The sequence below is a fragment of the Eleutherodactylus coqui genome, chromosome 5 (assembly GCF_035609145.1).
Source record: "Eleutherodactylus coqui strain aEleCoq1 chromosome 5, aEleCoq1.hap1, whole genome shotgun sequence".
NCBI classification, from domain to species: domain Eukaryota; kingdom Metazoa; phylum Chordata; class Amphibia; order Anura; family Eleutherodactylidae; genus Eleutherodactylus; species Eleutherodactylus coqui.
The window spans coordinates 108,242,263-108,262,424 of record NC_089841.1 but is presented as its reverse complement, the minus strand read 5'-3'; the positions used below and the strand labels follow the sequence as shown (position 1 = coordinate 108,262,424).

Here is a 20,162-nt window from a genome sequence, read left to right as displayed (position 1 = left end):
ACGAACGTATATTGGCTCGGTTTTCATGCCAAGCCGATATACATCGTCCTCATCTGCAGGGGGGGGGGGGATGGAAGAGCCAGGAGCAGGAACTGAGCTCCCGCCCCCTCTCTGCCTCCTCTCCACCCCTCTGCACTATTTGCAATGGAAGGAGGCGGGGCAAAAGTTTGTGAATTAGCCCCGCCCCGTCCCGCCTCTCCCCATTACAAATAGTGTGGAGGGGCGGAGGAGGAGGCAGAGAGGGGGCGGGAGCTCAGAGCACTGCTCCTGGCTCTTCCATCCTCCCCCCCTGCAGAGAGATACGACGTATATCGGCTCAGCGTGAAAACCGAGCCGATATACGTTCGTGTGAATCCAGCCTAAAAGTGTGAACAACAGTCAAAGTCCATTTCCAGTCAAAACTGGAAAATTTAGTTTTACATCAATATTTTGTTTCCTTTTAGTGCACAAAGTTGCGTACCAGCTTCGTAACAAATGCAGTGATATTTTAACAATTTGGGCATATGCATTTACGGCTGTTGCAGTCCATTTCAATGTTCACAAAGACCTTATAATACTATTATATATCCTATTAGAAAAGACCTTTAATCCTATAAAATTTCAATCTAAAACTGAACACAACACAACGCAATATTTTACTTCAATCATATTAAACTAAACTAATTTGTGTTGCTAACCCATGGGACTTAAATTATTTCCCAAAAACATTTATAATTTTTATTTTTTTTTAGCTCTTATTCAGCAATTTTTTCTTATTACATTTATTTCTTGAAGAGCTGGGTGGCAGCCAAATTTGGCCATAATTACAGCTCCCAGAGAAACTGTCTTAAACAGCAAATATGCCTAGTTTCCCTAATACAGGGAAATATCCCTGCATAATATCACTGTAGAGCTCGGTAGATTGGACATTCATGAGTCAGAAAAAGCTAGATGACAAACCACTTTGGAAGCTGTAATGGTAGCTATTTTTCTTTGCTTTTTAAGACATTACCTCTTTTTGTAGAGTATGTGTTAGCAGAATGTCAATTTTAAAATAAGGCTTATAAAATAGTGAAAATATGGTTTGGTCAGTTACCAAATATACTAAAAGTGGGTCTAGATGCTTTGAAAGTCAGTTAGACATTACAGCTGGCCATGTTCAGGTAGCTTAAAGGAAATTCCAAAAAAAAAGTATTGATATTCTGTGTTATGCCTAGTGCAAGACCTGGGGAGATGGTAAATGATTCAAGGAGTAAAAGAACAGGAAAGATAGGTCATGCTCCACCCCCTAAGACCTTGCATGAGGTATAACACACTGTATGACTTTTTCCTGGAGTGTTCCTTCAATTACAATAGTGCATTAAGACATTCAAAGTTGACTGTCAGTTTTCATCTTTCTAATGAACTGCCGAAGAGGCGGCCAACTTATGAAGGACAGAGAGTAGAACCTGCATATTAAATCCAGGGTTCTCAAGAAGGGACTCTGGAATAGACTGTAAAAAGTCACTCAAATTCTGCATTGTGGCTAACGCTTCCAGGTAGGATTCCACTATTGAGGTGCTGAAGGAAGCATGTGTACATTTTACATGACTAAACATAAAAGCGGAATTGGGATATAGCGCTTTGGCAGTAACGGTGTCTGAAGGCAACCCATATACGGAAATGAAATTGACCAACATTCTGGAGAGGAGAAATGCACTGAATTCGAGTTTATGGTTATCAGATACTTGAACTGCATTTTTGTGAAAACCCTCAATAGTTTCTTCCACTTGAACTACTGCGAAAAGTTCCTTTTTCAGCTGTGGAGAAGAGATATAATCCAGCGGAAATTTTCCATTCGAATCTTGCTGCTGTAAAATGATTGCCCCTGAAAAGACAGTGATTGAGTTAATGCAGAGAGGATGACTACCTTAGAGAATCCATGCTCCATTGTTATTAAAAAAATACAATTTTATTAAAATGTAATGAAACATCCCTACTCATTTTATAACTAAATAAATTGGCCATTCAGGAATCTGCGAGAGCTGGGTGACCATCCCTATGCAAGTTGGAATTTTGGCCGATGGTTTGACATATTCTACATTTCACAACAGCGAGTAAGACATTTCCATTCATATAGTGTATAATAACTGGAAGGAGGCATCCACTGGTAATAATGGGTGCTTTCACTATATGTGAGTGTTGTGTGCCAAACCAACATACTTAAAAGGGGTTGTCCGGTGGGAAAAAAATAGCCATAACAAAAAGAGGCAGAATTAAAATAATAGAGCAACGTTTACTTTTTGTTGATGTCCTTGGACACTTTGGTCTCAGTCTCCTTCCATGCAGTGTGGTCATGCGCCATCTGAGTCACCGCAGTCGCTGATCATTGGCCTCAATGGTACCAACATTATGGCCAGTGATTGGCCGTGATCACACGCTTAGATGGCAAGCAACAGCACTACCCAGAAGCAAAGATTAAGGCTGTGTTCACTGGACGGATTTGCCGTGGAAATTCCGTGCGGCAAATCCGCCCATAGCTCCTAATCCCGGGATTAGCCAGCCATGCAGACTAGATTTTGCAAAAATCTCATCTACATGAGGCGGACAATCTGTCGCGGCAAAGTCGGGCGGAAGCGGCAATGCGGCGCAAAATTGAAAGCCACAGCACATCAATTTTTTTTTTTTCCGTTGCGGCCTCTCTCCTCTCTATGGGGATAGAAAGCCGCAACAGAATGCCGGCGGCCGAATCACTTCAAAACCTGCGTCGAAATGCCGCGGGTTTTGAAGCTGCGGCTCTCCCATGGAAGTCTTGCGGCTTGTCGGTGTGGCCAAGCCGTGAGATTTCCGTCCCGTGGAAACCCAGCTTAAAAGGGAACTGAAGTTGCGGAGCAATAAAGTGGACAGGACATTGATAAGATAAGACTACTTAAACAAAGCGTCTCATTTAGGGTATGTTCACACTGTGGAATTTGGAACAGATCATTCTGCGCAGATATTGCCTCTCTAAACCCACAGAAGAAAAATCTGCAGCTATTTTATTGGAAATTCTGCATGTGGATTTTGCCCACTGGCAGAACTAAAACCGTGTGCAGGTCTTAAGAAAAACTTGTGGAAGAATGGCTGTAGATTTTTGCTATGGCTTTAGGCCTCATGTCCACAGAAAATTAAATTTAGCAAAACCGCGCGTGATAAAAACCGCGAATCCGCATCCCATAGGAAAGCATTGACTATCTGTGGTTAATTAAATAGCCGCAGATGGTATTTTAAGTGATTTGCGTATTTCACGTGCGGGTAAAAAAACCGCGACATGCTCCATTTTAGTGCAGATCACGCATGCGAGAGCTCATATCTCAATTGATCTCCTGCATAGAAAAAAAGACAATTACAGTGCATCCACAGCAGAAATCCGCGTGGGCCTCATTTTCCCCATGGACATGAGGGGTTAGAGGCAGAATCTGTGCAGAAAAATCTGTGTTGATTTCTACTGTGCACATACGCCCTCAGGATATTTCCCCCTACATTATATAACCCTTTAGATGAAGGAATGATCTATAATAGTACAGTATTGACCATGTGATGTATAATCGGCTATTGACAACTATCAAGTTATACACACTTCCAAACATAGCTTAGAAATTCCCATAAAAAAACATTGTTTAGTGCATTAATATTTTCTCATAAAAATATACATTTTAATATATAGGACTGCTGCACCTACAAGGCACAGTCGCAAAAATATTTTATAGACATTGCACAAGTCCATCTTGAAATCCTAATGCGGTTTTCTACATACTGGTATCCTCTTGACAGTCCAATCACTAGATTGTGACAGTGCCAAAGATGAGTCTGCATACCGGCAGCACTGGTGTGTAAAGAACTTGATGAATGCAAGTTCAACTAGATCTCCTCCCACAGGACAAGAAGATCATCCCCTACCAATTCTTCACATCAGCCCTGAAAAAAAAACCCACTGCACCATTGCTATTTCCTACAGAGGAGCCGCGTCTAATCTAATATTGGCGGCTGCATCACTTAGACTGATTGAAGTGCAGCCAGGTATTGGCTTGAGTTGCCTCTGTTGATAAATAAAACACCTAGGCGACAGACAAACACACTTCAATAAATAGCAGCCATGAGGAACGATGAAGACCGAGTGAGACAGGCACCGAGCTAGAATTTCCAAAACAATCACCAAGTGGCCTTTAGAGGGCAGGAGAAGTCTACAAAAAGGCTGACAGGAACCTACATTGGTGATTTAAAGTGCCATAAAATGTGTTGTAGCCTAGGAGTGATTTCAACTCACACCAGACTGCTGTATAAATAGGTTAAAATATTATTACAATATTGTGAACAATGTAACAAAAAAAAAAAAAAAAATCCCCAAAATATCTCACAATCATGAAATTCTTATCAGGCTACACCAAAGCCTTATCCAATCTTAAAAAAAAAAAGAAACTTATTAAAACATTTCAACTTTCCATTCTGAATATATTCTATTTTATAACTGGGAGAAAAAATTTGCTTCATAACCAAAAAAATAATAAAAAGACACTAAAAATGATATAACCATTATACGGATTACAGGTTTTATTCTTCACAATGTAGGTTACAGAACATAAAGAGTAACAAACATTATATGTATAATTTTATGTAAATTAATATTAAGTCATGCCCTACAGAAGCATGAACTGCAACAAGAAGCAGAACTACATTGTAGTTTAAATTTGTACATTTTTATTTTTTATGAAAAAGTCTTTAAATTTAGCAATAAAGCAAAAAAACATTTTTAAAAGTATTTTGTAAAAAAAACAAAACAAAAAAGATATATTTCACACTAGGTAAATTAGAATGTCTTCCTTACCCCCATGTTGAAGTAGGATTTTGCCAATTTCGATGTGTCCGTTTTGTAGAGCATCATGTAAGGGAGTCACACCATCCACATGACTGAGCAAGTCTACTTCTGGGCAGCGCTGCAAAATTTCACGGACACATTCTGTGCTGCCATGGTTACAAGCCTCATGTAAAGGCGTCCAGCCTGCATTGTCTGAGTTATAAATCAGCAACAATTAAAAGAGAATCCATCTAGAACACTGTACACATCCCACATTATGAAGAAAGGAGGGAAAAAAAAGAAGAAGCCAGCAGAACAACGCTGTGTGCACCGTCTGTGTTAAACAATCATAAGAGAAACCAAGGATGGAGGAAGAAAATCAATATTGTCAGTATCACTGTTCATCTTAGCACATCGCACTCACTTTAAAAACTAATATGACTCCTAGCAGCTTGAATTCAATACTAGAATACGGAAAATCACAACAGGATTGTTCTGTGGGAATTTAACATGAAAAACAAGAAAAGAAAAAAAGAATAAGAAAAGAAAAAAGTAACAACTTACCTTTTGCATTAATGTCAAATCCAGGGACAGAGAGCTGTAGGCGCAGCTTCTTGACATTGTTGCATCGGCAAGTTTTATGCATGGCAGTTTCACCTATAGCATGAAATGTATATTTAAAGGTTAGAAAGATGTTGAAAGTTGCCTATCGGAGCGGAGAGAAGATGTTTTAGCAAATGCTCAATTTGGGAGGATAAAGGATTTTCGATTAACTAGAAGGAGAGTGAGGGAAAGAAAAAAAAAAAAAAAAACAGTCCAAACTCAATGCCATTGATGTATTGTAAAGTGAGCAGTCAGTCTCTGCAGCCCAGTGCCTGCCTAGCTGCCGAATTCTCTCCCTTAATCCTCCTCCTTTAGCTTTTAAAGCTTCTATGACTTACAATAAAAACTCAAAATGAACAGTGAACTCCAAAAACACTCGGTTTGGAGGCAATAAAAGTTTAGAGTGTGCAGTTGCCCTTCCCTTAAAATTATTCATGAACCTCTATTACATGAGTCGTCCTTTTATACCGCATTTATAGCTTAATTCAAATGAATGTCTCTGGCCAAGCACGAGTGCCTCCACACAGTAAAGGATAATTCACAATTTCAAATCCTTTAGCAGATGGTTTGCTGCTCTTCGGTAAGCTGCCTTGACTACAGAGACACACTGCGAATAATGTGCAGAAAAGGGGACAATATAAATCTAGACGTTTAAAATGAAAGCTGAAATGACAAGCCTGCTAGAATTTACAATTGTTTTCTGTGTTCAGCCAATAACCGCTCTAAGAAAACTGGAATTCACTGTATCATCGTGAGCCTAGTGTTTATCTGCTATGGATAAGCAATGTATAGGGTGGATTTTTTATAGCCTCCTATTTAAAGGGAATGTATTACCTATTTTTTAAGACCAATTAAAACCAGATGGTCAAACATATGCCATGTTCCGAAATCTGTTTTCAGCGTGTGATTGTCATTTTTTTTAAATTCTATGTTCCGTACATTATTATGAGGGTTGCCATCTTGCCTGAGCTGCTTTACAGCAGCCTCATGGGCCACACAAACAGATGGGGATTAGATTCATTGACTTCTATAGGAGAGTGTTTGGGGCATGCTAAGTGACCTGTGCAGGGAGGGGGAGGAGGTGAGCTGTGAGCATCATGTATTGTAAATGGTGGATCTTGTTTTATGTTTACATAGGAGTTGTTTATCCTTTATTGTAATCTTGCCTGTAATATTAAGAGGACTGCTGAAAACATTTCTCTACAGAACAGGAAGTACGAGACGGTTATTAGGCTTTGTGGCGAGTGTGGAAACTGCAGCACTTTAGGATGTCTTTTTAAATATAGATCCTTACATCAAGAATTAAAAAATCTTTGAAGATTTGTTTAAAATAAAGACTCAATTTATATAATAGATCATTTTCTGGATACACTTTCCCTTTAACTTGAGTGTAATAGGCAGAGAACTAAAAAAAAAGATCATTCCACGCAAGAACACAAATGGCAATGTACCATAAACGGTGATTTATAACGTGTATAAGGTGATGTAGTAGAAGATGATTCCTCAAATCAATCTGTCAGTATAACATATTGAAGAATTAATGCATTTTAAGAAATTCTCCACTTTTGAACCAAAATGTCTATTATTTCACTGTAACATAACACGTTATTAAACTTTCTAAATACTTTTTGTAACTTATAATATGCTAAATTTACATTTTTTAATATATCTTCTTCCTTTCATGTATCAAAAGCAAAAGAAAGAATTCTCTTGGTTTCCTGTTACTAGTGAGAGGAGCATTGTGGGAGCTCAGGTGACAGTCCGCAATCATGCACAATACAGAACTTCTGAGGATGCAAATCGAGTCCTTATCTGTATTAAGGGCCAGTAGGCACCTCTGAAGTCCTATCATGTGGTGCCTCCATGCAGTATTGTACCCACTTGTAGAAGTCATGCTTCTAAGGAAGTTTTACCTTGTAATAAGCCAAGCGATGACAAATGCCCCATGGATTCCACAGAATGCAGGTACTGTAAATGTCCACAAGAGTCCGTGGCAAGCTACATTATGGAGCAGCTCAACATGGATCAGTAATATGGATGCCTGTAAGCGCTTATTAAAGCCATGCATTGGGAACATACGGTATAATAGTTCATAATCTCCCCCAAACCATAAGGCGAAGTATTTATTGATTCCCATCATATTGAATTCCCTGCTGTAAGTAAGGTGCTGTTCACACTAGGGTTGTCCAAAGTCTATAGACACATCCCTATTTTTACAGACAGTATACAGGAAAATACAGTTTTCTTTCTTGGGTTGGTGTTAGTTGAGCAGGTTATTGTGATTGGAAGTACTGTAACATGTTCATATCAGTACACTGAGCTGCAGACGTCAGTCACATCTTTATCACTCATTATGGTTTTACAGTTTGCTCATAAAAACGTTAGTTGCCCGTGATTCTAGATAAGTTGTCCAAAAGAAGAACACTCTGGTTGGTAGCCCTGGCTCACGCTTCCATCAATTTTTTCTTTTTAAGTTATTTGGTTACTTGATGACCAAAAACTGCAAAAACTGTAAGCCCTACGGACCCAAAAGAAGTTGATGGTATCTGTCAATAAAACAGACTTGTCTTCTACAATCAAGGCTTTGATGAAATGGAAACCACTGTGCTACTGAAAAGGAAATAGAATGTGACATGACTTATAAAGAAAAAATAATCACCTGTCTCGTGGATCAGAATGGGAATATTTCAGAGTTGTGAAACAACTAACAAAAACTATTGAGCTTGACAAGGTAACTTGTTTTATACCATCTGGAGTATACATGCAAAATAAGCAACCATTTGGAAATAATTTAGTGAGTCACTTTTTTTTCCAATGACCACCACATTTATGACGCAAATTATACAAAAGGTTATACAATGGGAAGATTTACTATTGAAAAGGAATAAACTGCACCAAACTAAGGGCTCAATCACACCTGTGTTACGGCTCTGATGGGATTTCGGTTTCTCTGTTCTGTTTCTGGAGCAGAGAAAAGTAATTAAAAACACAGACATTTTTTTCCACATTGGTTTCAATGCGTTTTCAAAAAACGGAAAGCAAATAAAAAGCTTTTTAGTTTGCTTCCGTTCGCTTTCAGTTTTCTTAATTGAACAAATAACGCACTCTGCAGCGCTATTCGTCAGTTAAAAAAAACAAAAACACAGAACGGAAGCAAACTGAAAGCTTTGTTTAAAAAAAGCAACATTAGAATCAATGGGTAAAAAAAACAAAACACATCAGTTTATTTCCATTTTAATTCCGTTGCTCTACTCCACAAATGGAACAGGGATAAAAAGCCCTAATATAGGTGTAAATAGGGCCTAACATACTGTGCACCACATTTATGGTACATTTTATACGCTTACACTTTTTACAATTTTTTCTTTCTTAAACACACGTCTGACGAAGGGGCATGGCTTTATGCAATTGAGGGCATGGTCTAAATCACCAAATTGTGCCAACATTTTGGCAGAACTTTTGGATTAAACTTCACTAATAGGTAGTATAAAGTTAGACTACAGTCTTAGGGCTTATTCAGACGTGCGTATATCAGCTGGGTTTTCACGCCCGGCCAATATACACTGTCCCTTTCTGCAGGGGGAGGAGGTAGGAAGGGACAGGAGCAGTGCACTGAGCTCCCACCCTCTCTCCGCCCCTTGCCACCATTTGCAATGGGAGGGCGGGACGGGGCAGAACTTAGCTTCAGAGTCAACCTGCACCATATTCTTCAGGAGAACACGTGCCACTTTGATGAATATAGTGCATGCTGTCTGGAAACCGGTTGCAAATTTTTGTTTTTCCTGCAGATCCCCCATTACACAGTTCTTTGGCTATGTAATACATGAATGTGACAAGTCTTCCAGAGTGTAGTACCTTAAAGGATGAGGCTCTTGTACAGGAAACTTCTCAATTAACTTAAAAATTCCCTTGTAGTGCATCTCAAGCAAGTAACAACTTTAAAGGTTATACCCATGTAGATTTTTATGGTATAGCCCAGTATGTGCCATAAAAGTCTGATGGGTGCGGACCCTAGAAGTAGAACCCACATCTATCTCTAGTTCTGCCCCCAGTACAGTTATACACAGTGGCCGGGAGTTAGGAAAACAGCTGAGTGGGGAATCTTAAGCTGTGTCCTAACTCCAAGAGAGTGAATAGGATTTACAGAAAACGCATTGCGCAGCAAGTTACGCTGTTTTGCATACCACCCCCACCGCCCCCCCCAGTTAGGGAAATGGCTTTGTCTGCTATGCAGCTTCCATAACTGCTATTTACTTCTATGGGCATCACGGACATACTTCGAAAACGTCAGCTTCTGTTCCCTTGGCCACCTTGCAGACAGAGGTATTCCTATCATGGTCATGTTCTTCAAAAGTTCCCATTCAATCAGACATCTTGAAAATACTGCAGAAGTGTCCTTTTTTTTGAATGCCAATACCAGTTAGTACATTTTGTGTCACTTTATCTGAAGTAGAATGGCATTTGAGAGCTCAAGCCATCATATAGTTGTTCATTCAGCATCAATACCCCTTTAAGGATCAGTGAATAAGATAAGTAATGCAAAGTACATGAAATCAGACTGAGTGCCCCTTTAATTCGAACCTCTCATTCCCGCCTCCAAGACTTCTCAAGAGCAGCACCTGTCTTCTGGAACACGCTACCAAAAAATATCCGGGCAATCACTGACCCCCTAAATTTCAGGCGTGCTCTAAAAACGCACCTCTTCAGGGAGGCATACCATATCCCCTAAACCAAACCCCTCTGTACTTCACCTGATAACATGCTTCCTGTCCCACAGACTGCAATCCCTGCAAGCCATAATCAACCGACACCTGCAGTCATCCTGATTTCGCCACCATACGGCCTGACCATTGTCTGTGTGTATAGCATCCCTCATTCTCCACCTCGTCATACCATGTATCACCCCATTATTTGTAGTATGTAAGCTCGTTGTAGCAGGATCCTCCCCCCTACTGTTTCCATTAATTAATTACTTCATGTAAGCGTGTTCTTGTGTTATTTCCCCTGTATTGTAAGCGCTGCGGAATATGTTGGCACTATATAAATAAAGATTATTATATTATATAGTCTCTCTGAACATTCAGATGTTGCACTGTAGCGAATGGCCAGTTATTCGACTTCAGAGTTTTTCTTTCTGCTGCAATTCCTTTACTCTTTCGATATAGTCAGCAAACCATTCTCCTGTTCTTCATTCCAGAGATATTCATTGTATAATTACATCGATATGTTATAAAATTTAAGCACAGCATTCAACTGGTACTGCAAAAGCTCTCGACTTTACTGTCTGATGTATGTTCTGGGCAAATGCAGTGCCTTTTAACTAAAGTACTTGGGCTTAAATAGAGTTGTAAATGAAGCCAAGGGTGATGCAGTCTGGGCTCAGTGCCTGGAGTAAAACAGTCCATATGTGAAATCTCTGCAGCCTAACAAGACACAGCCTTTGTTCACAAAATGTCTAGGCCTGACACAGATAGACAGGCGGCATTATACTACCAAATCAGATGATGGCTACACTGTTAGGAGAACAGATGCAGGACCAACGCTGCAGTGGGAAAACACAAACTGCAGAAAAATGTTAGATTTTAATGTCAAACCCATTCCATATTTCAAGAGGTACCTGAATGTAGGAACTGCTGTGTAATAGGGTGGTTAGTGTTACGAAGCTTAAAAGAGAATGTCAACCTATAAACACCATTTCACATACAGAATTATACAAAAAGTTGAACAACTTTGCATAGTGCATTGCATTAATTGTCTTCTATTGATTCTGAATGAACAATTGTGTTATAGTCCAGAGCTGCATTCACACTTCTGCAGGCTTAAATGGTATTTGTTTCAACAAACCTATGTTACTAGGATAGCCAACGTGATAACTAGGAAAATCGAAATTCACTTTATTGAATGAAACAGACATTTTCTGCCTGAAAAACTGTTCCAAAGTGCTGGCCACTAAGGGGGTGCCTTCCTTCCTATATGTTGTCCACTGCCTGTTGTCAGGTGATGCCTGTCTCGAGTAAAGAGATTACAGGAAATGGGGGCGAGCTTAGATAGCATAAAAGAGCTGTGCGTAATACATATGGCCTGTTCTTCCTGTATTCTGCTCTGGCTTATTTCAGCTCTGTAAAGTAAGTAGCCATCAGTCCTGATAAAGCTGCAGGAGTTCATAAATAAGCACAGAAGATTCTTTGCTGTTCTTACTGGGACAATCTCGCTCGGCCATGTCTGTCTTGCTTGTTCACTCCATTTAGTAAGGACAGTCGGCAACTCAGATCAGGGACAGCACTCCTATTCGTCAAATGCAGAATGGACTTAAGGGAAGCGGCAGCATGTATAGTACTGGCAGACCGCTTTCTGGCAGGTTACCGACCACTGAAAATTAGTGGATGGATAAAGCAGTGAAGCAGTTCAGAGCCTTTACAGAGCTTACCCTGTGATCTGCATTTTATGAAGTGCAATCCTACTAGAAAAGTGTCTAACAATAAGGCCGTTGGATGGTTCCAGTGACAACCAGCAGAACAGTGAATGCAGCGCGGCAGTATAGCAAAGGTTGTAATTAAAGAGGTATTGAGCCAAGACAGAAAGCAGCTGCCTTGGCTACTGGCCACTTGGCCAGAGCCTACAGAAAGAGCTGAGCGCTTAGTGTAGCACTGGTTTTTCTGTAACTCTCATTGAAGCGCCAAGGTTTTCCCACCTCGGCCGAGATGGGAATACCCCTTTAAGGATTAGTGAATAAAATAAGTAATGCAAAGTACATGTTTTTCCAAAGTTACTCAAATTTTTAGGAGGATTAATTTTAAACACAAAGCTATAAAATAATGTTTACAGGTGGACATAAAAAAGAGGAATTCCAACCCAAATGTTAAAATTGGCATCAATTAGTAAATCTGAAGTTAGAGCTTTGGCCAAAGGAGCAACCATCATTGCAAATAAGACAACAGGATAAACATAGATCAAAAGATATGTGGAGGAAAGTAGAATGTGATAAACCTGGTCATAACCACCGGAGGGAGGGAGTGTTGTGCTTTGCCTTTTTCTGGATAAACAAGCAAGATCTCATAAAGCCTAGTTGACTGCCTTTTTCCGCAAAAACTATATACTGTAACTACGATGGTACCATTTAAAATGGTTTGGTGAAGAACTGTGCTATGACGATGGATAGATTCTGCATCATTAAATATTTGGACAACATTATAGGCAAATATTGGGGAGGTCACGATTAATGTCACCAAACAATACATGAAATTCATGTATGTGAAAGAGAGAATCTCTGAGACTTTCTCACTTTGAAGGAAGACAGAGGGAAAAGTAATACAAGCAGTGCCATTTCCTTATGTTGCTATCTACAATGTAGTTCAATGCACAGTGACAGTACAGCTCTGAAAACTAGGTCTGATTTACAGAACCAATACTGGTTACATGTGCCTTCTTCAGGCTCCATTATTGTTTAATAATAAGTAATCAACCTGATGAAGGGCATATATAGCCTGAAACTCAAATTAACTAACAACTAAAGAGTAGGAGTGTTGTTCAAATCACATTGAGGAAAATGTACTAAGAAATACATTGCTGCATATATACTATTGAAAATTCTCTAGTTTGTGTCTTACATGTATTGCACCATATTTTTGATGTGTTTTAGACACTTTCCCACCATATCTTACAAAAAGGGTATGGCTTCATGGAAGGAGGCATGGCCTAAATGCAGCACCATGTCAACTGAGCCAACCAACAGGCAGAGTAAAGTTAGAGTAGACAATCTAGAAGTTTGCTAGATTTATCAAAGTCATTGTGATAAGTGATAAATCTGGTGCATTTTAAGTCTGTATTGTCTAAATTTGCACTGTTTAACTATTGGAGCGTTTTAGTAAATTTGTCCCATTTTGTTAAAATGAGATCCAGTTTTTACAATAAAAAGGTAAAAACAGCCGAAAATGACCGCTAAGCTATACCAGAGACCTAAACAGAACCACAATGCAAAACAAACTAATTGCGGAACAACATAATCAAGTGAAAAGTAGTATATTTGATGGGCTGTCTATACCCTTACACGGCATATGGCCATCATAAAGAGAAGTCTCCTGCCCAGCATCCCCCTCTACGAGACAGAACAGAAAGGCCTACTGTAAAAGCAATTCCCATTCTGTTTGAGTCATGAAAGGGCTCCATCCAGCCACCATGTAATTACTATACGTCCAATACATCTCTAAGCAGATGCGGCTTCAGCTGATTATAGGGCCTGTTATCAGCGTGGAAGGCGTTGAAGCCAATAGCGCTGTCAACATTTCAGCAGCCCAGGTGGGTACTACAGCCACAGTTCCTATGGAATCCAGCACTGTCCACACCGATAGTGGATCAGTTGACTGGCGAGGATCCCGAGTGGCAGACCCCAACTGATCAACTGTTGTATCCTTAGGATAGGTCATCAATAATAAAAGTCCTGGACAACCCCTTTAAGAGATATACACAGACTGCCTAAACAGACAACCCCTTAGTGAATCATTAGTCCCAAAAGAAAATACATCTTATTGACAATATAAACACAAACAAATCAATCTTTAGAACTTTATAACTTACCTTTTCTGTCTTGGCCGCTGAGAGATGGTCTACTAACTTGAGACTCTTTAGAATAACTTGAAGCCACTGCTGTTTTTCGTCTTAACTTTGCAATAGTTCTATTGAATTGAAGAATATTAAACAATTTATATTAAACCTATACGTATTGAGCAATTACATTGGGTCTATACATCGGTGGTACATGTTCGGAATATTCGAACATTGTGTAGCCATACACTGAACGGGTGAACACACGTGAAAAGCATTGTGTTATGGGTAAAAAGTCTGCAGCCCGGAGATGGTAGAACAATAAATTGACAAGTTTGACACATAATTTGGAAGGCAGCATTCACATGACTACAAGCTGTGTAAAGTTTCTCACACACCTGCAGGCATGGATATTAGTTTGAGGTCATGAAGGGTTCGGAGACAGGTTATATATCCTGGGAAGAGGTTTTACATCTGAATAGCTCCACACCTGTAAGCCATGACACCACCTTACATCCTGCCTGCCGTCTGATGGAAAACTATTGATTTATTCTATTACACGTCTTGCCTGAAGATCTTAATTAGAAAAGAATGCAAACATGTCAGACATCTGCAGGCATACACCCGCCTTCAAGTCAGCGCTGGATTTAACAATTTATAGTCTATATGTGGAGGAGTATACACATTGTACAATTGGTCATTATAGGCGTTCTATAGTCATTCATTCCTTCTGGACGAATTAGAAAATGTATAAAAAGGAAAAACAAATCTAGAAATTATATATATCTATAGATAGATATCTATCCATCTATAGATAGATATCTATCCATCTATAGATAGATATTAGAGATGAGCGAACGTACTCTGTAAGGGTGATTTCGCAATCGAGCACCGCGATTTTCGAGTACTTCACTACTCGGGTGAAAAGTACTCGGGTGCGGAGTGGGGGGAGGGGGGGAGAGGGAGAGAGAGAGGGCTCCCCCCTGTTCCCTGCTGCTACCCCCCACTCCCCTCTGCAACCCCCCGCCCCACAGCGCACCCGAGTACTTTTCACCCGAGTAGTGAAGTACTCGAAAATCGCGGTGCTCGATTGCGAAATCGCCCTTACTGAGTACGTTCGCTCATCTCTAATAGATATCGATCGATAGATAGAGATATCTCTTTGGAATGTATATACAAAGTGGTGCCAGCACTGGTATACTGTATGCAGACTGACTGAATTAAAAACAAAAAGTGATAGAGTGATATCCCAACGACAGACATTTATAGCATATTTGTAGGAGATCCAAAATCAGCACAGGGATCCAATGAAACAGCCAATGTTGCTTAGACAAGTGGATGAGATTTATTTACTTCTTAGGCTAAATTTCACACGGGCGAGTGCGATATCATGCCATGAAACTCGGCCTGATGATATGCTCACCAACACGCGATGTCCCTGTGGAGGGCAGGAAGTTTTTGTGTTAATGCCACATCAGTTCAGGAAAGTAGTGATTCAGGAAAGTGTTTGTGTGAGATTTGTGTGCATTGCAATACACAAATTGTGCACAAGTTTCTAGGCAGTGCATTGTGGGCCAGAATTCCTATAACAGTGGTCAAAAGTTTAAAAAAAAAATCAAGTTTCATAAATGGCGCTCATAACTGTGTGTTAATCAAGATGAGGGATAGTCTGTTCCGATGGGTAGAGTCATGTTTTTTCCGATCACCACTCGTCTGATGCAATCGTTTCAAGTCGCATCTTGTTCTTATATTTCTGATTGTGAATTTGCTGTTTTTATTCTTCGTTTTGCACGATCTCTGTGTAATACGGTTATTTAGGTTTTATATAAGAAGTGATTACTGAAAATAGTTAATTAAGGTATGGATTTCAGAATTCTGTTTATTAGTTTGCTATGAAAATTATCCGTTTTTAAAAAAATATGGGTTAGTGGACCTAAAAATAAGAGCTCTTTCAATATGGAAACTTGTTTTTCCACTAGACCTGCAAAATTAGTCTGGACGAGTCCAGCTTTATACTTTTTATTAATATACTTTCTCCGATAATGACGAGTGTTCAAATGTACCAAATAATGTACCGAATGCGTATTTGTCTATGCCGCGCAGTACTGAACATTAACATTGTATAATTTTTCGTAATATATATTTCCGCAAGATTATAACATAACTAGATCTGTAAGATTATTTAGGTAATAAGGCTTTAACGCTTTAACGCTCCAAATCCATTAACCCCTTTCCTCCCCGTGACGTAAGGGTATGTCAGGGGAGCGGGTACTTCCTGCAAAATGACGTACCCTTACGACATAGGGACAGCACGAGATCATAGCAGATCTTGCGTTATCCCGCAGCGGGAGCCGGCTGTCACTAGCAGCCGGCCTCCCGCTGCGACAGCGGAGGTGCATCGAAGACGCGCCCCCCGCTGTTTACCTCTTTCCTGCCGCGATCTAAGTAGATTGCGGCAGGGAAAGGGTTCACAGAGGGAACGCGCTCCCTCTGTGAATGTTATCTCAAAGAGCCCGGCTGGTTGCTATGGCAACAGGATGCCAGATACCGGCGTCCTGTATTGCCATAGCCTGTGATTGCTGTAATAAGCGATAAGGCATGGCAGAAGAGAAGTTTTTAGCATTTTGCCTCACAAAAAACGCAATAAAAAAGTGATTAAAAAAATGTATGTACCCTAAAATAGTACCAATAAAAACTACAGCTCGTCTTGCAAAAAATAAGCCCTCACAGAGCTCCGTTCATGAAAAATACAAAAGTTATAAGACTTTGAATGCAGTGATTTTAGAAAGAAATAATACATTTCCAAAAAAAAGGGTTTTTATTGTGGAAAAACCTAAAAAAAAAAAAAATAAGAATTTTGGTATCGTTGTAACCGTACCAACCCACAGAAAAAAATGTAGTGTGTCATTTATGCTGCATAATTAACGCTAGAGATGGACGAGCATACTCGCCAAGGACAATTGCTCGATCGAGCATTGTTCTTTGCGAGTATTTCCCCGCTCAAGAGCAAAGGTTCGGCTGCCGGCGCGGGTGACAGGTGAGTTGCGGGAGTGAGCAGAGGGGAGCGGAGGGGGGGAGAGAGATCTCCCCTCCGTTCCTCCCCGCTATCCCCCGCCGCCGGCAGCCGAATCTTTGCTCCTGAGCGGGCAGGTACTCGCTAAGGGCAATGCTCGATCGAGTAACTGACCTTAGCGAGTATACTCGCTCATCTCTAACGCTTTAAAAAAAAAAAAATAAATCTATGGCAGAATTAATGCGCTTTCTCTCCCTACGATCATAAAAAAAAAATAATAAAAGTTTTACAATGTAGTCTATGTACCAATAAAAACTACAGTTCGCCACATGAAAAACAAGCCCTTATACGGCAGCGTCAACAGAAAAATAAAAAAGTTATGGCTTTTGAAAAATGGAGATGAAAAAATACCAAAAATCGTTTGGTCCTCAATGCCAAAATAGGCCATGGCCTTAAGGGGTTAAAATCCATAAAAAGTTTTAAATACCATATATACTTGAGAATAAGTCGAGATTTTCAGCCCAAAAAAATGGGCTGAAAATCTCCCCTCGACTCACACTCAAGTCAGCCAGACCTGCCATTGAAATCATCAGCATTAGCAGCAGAATCTGAAATAGAAAGAGAGCTCAGATGAGGATTAGGCTATATTCATAACGTTATGAGGGAGGAGTTGATTTCACTACGTTAACCATTTGGTAGGAACAATATAGCTTTTTTATTTATTTTTTTTAGCCACAGCAAAAACAAAAATAAAAAACAATTGAATCTGCACTGCCGCATTCTAAAACCCATAGCATTTTTATTTTTACAGCAACGGAGGAATGTGAGTGCTTGTTTATGTGAGAAGAGTTGCAGTTTCTATCGGTACCAGTTTGAGGTACATGTGACTTTTGATTGCTTTTTATTGCATTTTTTCGGGAGGAAAACAAAACAAAAATATCCACGATTCTGACATGATTTCTAAAAATTATTTTTATGGCGTTCACCAAGAGATAAACAACAAAATATCTTCATTGTTTGTGTCGTTATGAATGCGGTAATATCTATTAGGTTCTGCCATAAAAAAACTTAAAAATTTTTAAAAATGGTATTTTATCTAAACAAAAAGGTTTTTGTGGGGAAACTGGATTAAAAAAAAAAAAAAAAAAAAGAAAGAAAAATTAAACTTTATTGAACTTTTTTGCCACCGTTTTGTAAATTATCAAGATACAATGGTTTGATTGCTAGGATAGCACACTGCATCACTTATGTAGTGCAACCTACAATACCTATGACATCTGCCTATTAGACTCTGCCAAAGGTAGGTTCTAATTGGCTGAGTTACATAGCAGATACAAGAGCCCCGTTAGGCCTCTGACAACCATGTGAACCCATTGGTGCCTTACAATTGCATTGCATGGTGCTGATAGGTGACAGGAGAAGCCCCTCCTTCTGTCATCTGCTTACATGCTGCAGCTGGTATTGACCGTGGCGTGTAAAAGGTTAAACTGCCAGGATCTGAGGTTTCTCCATTCCTGGCAGTTGGAGCAGGAGCCTGGCTGTTAGTAGTCAGCCAAGCCACTGCCTCAAAAAGATGTATGTGCAGGTTTAAAGCCTAGTAGTGAAGTTAACAAATAGGTGTAATGGCTGCCACTAAGGGGTTAATATTACCTTAAATTTAGACAGCATAAAACTAGACCGAACAGGCGGAGGCTGCGCTACATTTATCACAGCCATTTTAACATTTCAAGATTTTATGATTGATCAGCTGGAGCCATTTAATCCTTATAAACTTCATCCATTGTGTTACTTGTTTTACACATTGCACAAATACAAAATTCAAATATACCGTACTATTATATACAAGACTATAAGTAGTGCCTTGACATACAAGTTCAATCTGTTCTGTGACGGAGCTCTTAAGCCAAAAAACTTGTATGTCAAGTCACTTTTCCCCCATTGAAATGAACTGAAATGCCATTAATGCATTCTGCATTAATGGGGTTAAGTTAATTTCAACAGGGAAACTACACGTAAAAAAAGAAACATCTACTGCCGGCGTTCCGGTCCCTGCGATGGTCTGCGGCACTGCTTCAGGCTGTCACGTCCTCCTACACGCCATGACAACATTGAATGGCCGTGATTGGTTAACCCAGCGCCGGCTTTCATTAGTTAATCCAGTGCCGAGTCAGCCAATCAGAGCATTAGCTTGCTGGAGGCAGGGCATTCACGTCCCACCTCCAGAAAGCAATGCTCTATTGGCATGGAGGAGGACGCGACAGCACCGTAGACCATCACAAGAACATAAACACTGGCGATAGGTGAGTATTAGACGCCCCCCTGAAAATCCACTTGCAAGCAGGCTTGTAACCCAAGTTTGTGCTCTTAGAGCAAAAAATTCGGGAGAGAGCCTGCTCGCAAGTCAAAAAACTCGCAAGCTGAAGCCTTCGCATCCCGAGGTACCACTGTATACGTTTTGGTTTTGTTTTTTGTTTTGGGGGGAGAGCACAAAGCACATGTATGAAAACTGGACCATACTGTTCTTGTGGTGAGCTCTTTTACATCGTTTAGCGGGAATCTGATTGATTTGTGTAAATGTATCCCCCGACTGAACGTCGAACTAGAATTTGTTTGCTTCACATTCAACGATTAGTTTCTGCATGCATAGAGCTATACAATGGATCGGCCGGTGTAAACAGGCAGTCGTGCATTTATGAACCACCACCTGTTTACTGTGAATGGAGGTGGGTGGGAACGATCCCCGGCTCGCTCCGCCTCCATTCACAATGATTGTTCCTATGCAAAAACATAGGAATGATTATCACTGGGAAGACCTGTCGGGCATTTGTACCAAACAAGTCGTTCGGGGTAAAAAGGACCCTTAGGCCTCATGTCCACGGGCGGATCAGATTCCGCATACGGATTTCCGAAGCGGGAGACCTGCGGAAACCATTTGAGGGAGATCACGTTTCTAATGGTTTTTCCGTGCGGAAAAAAAAATCCACAACCCCACCTCCTAGCCTTTTCCCCACCTTCCTAATTGATTCTAACCTCTAAATCTGCAGTGCATCTGCAATTGTATTTGCGGATGCACTGCAGATCGTCCACACCTATTGACTTCTATTTAGTTTCAATGCATTTCACTAGGCAGGAAAACGGCAGTATTTTCTTTCTGTCTTACTGTTCCCACAGCAAACACTCTAGTGTGAAATGACATGCATATATACATATTAT

The 20,162-nt window shown here is 40.2% G+C and overlaps 1 protein-coding gene across 1 annotated transcript in view; it reads right to left on the bottom strand.

Annotated features, from left to right (window-relative positions):
- Nucleotides 1–347: 347 nt before the first annotated feature.
- The window catches only part of SLF1 (SMC5-SMC6 complex localization factor 1), an 81,199-nt gene continuing 61,384 nt past the window's right edge, over nucleotides 348–20,162 (bottom strand). The window contains exons 14-17 of the mRNA XM_066603000.1: nucleotides 13,970–14,067; nucleotides 5,357–5,449; nucleotides 4,823–5,005; nucleotides 348–1,846 (exon numbers count right to left, since the gene is read on the bottom strand). Of these exons, the coding sequence (XP_066459097.1) occupies nucleotides 1,377–1,846; nucleotides 4,823–5,005; nucleotides 5,357–5,449; nucleotides 13,970–14,067 (844 nt within the window). The 3' untranslated portion in view covers nucleotides 348–1,376. The remainder of the gene's footprint in view (nucleotides 1,847–4,822; nucleotides 5,006–5,356; nucleotides 5,450–13,969; nucleotides 14,068–20,162) is intronic.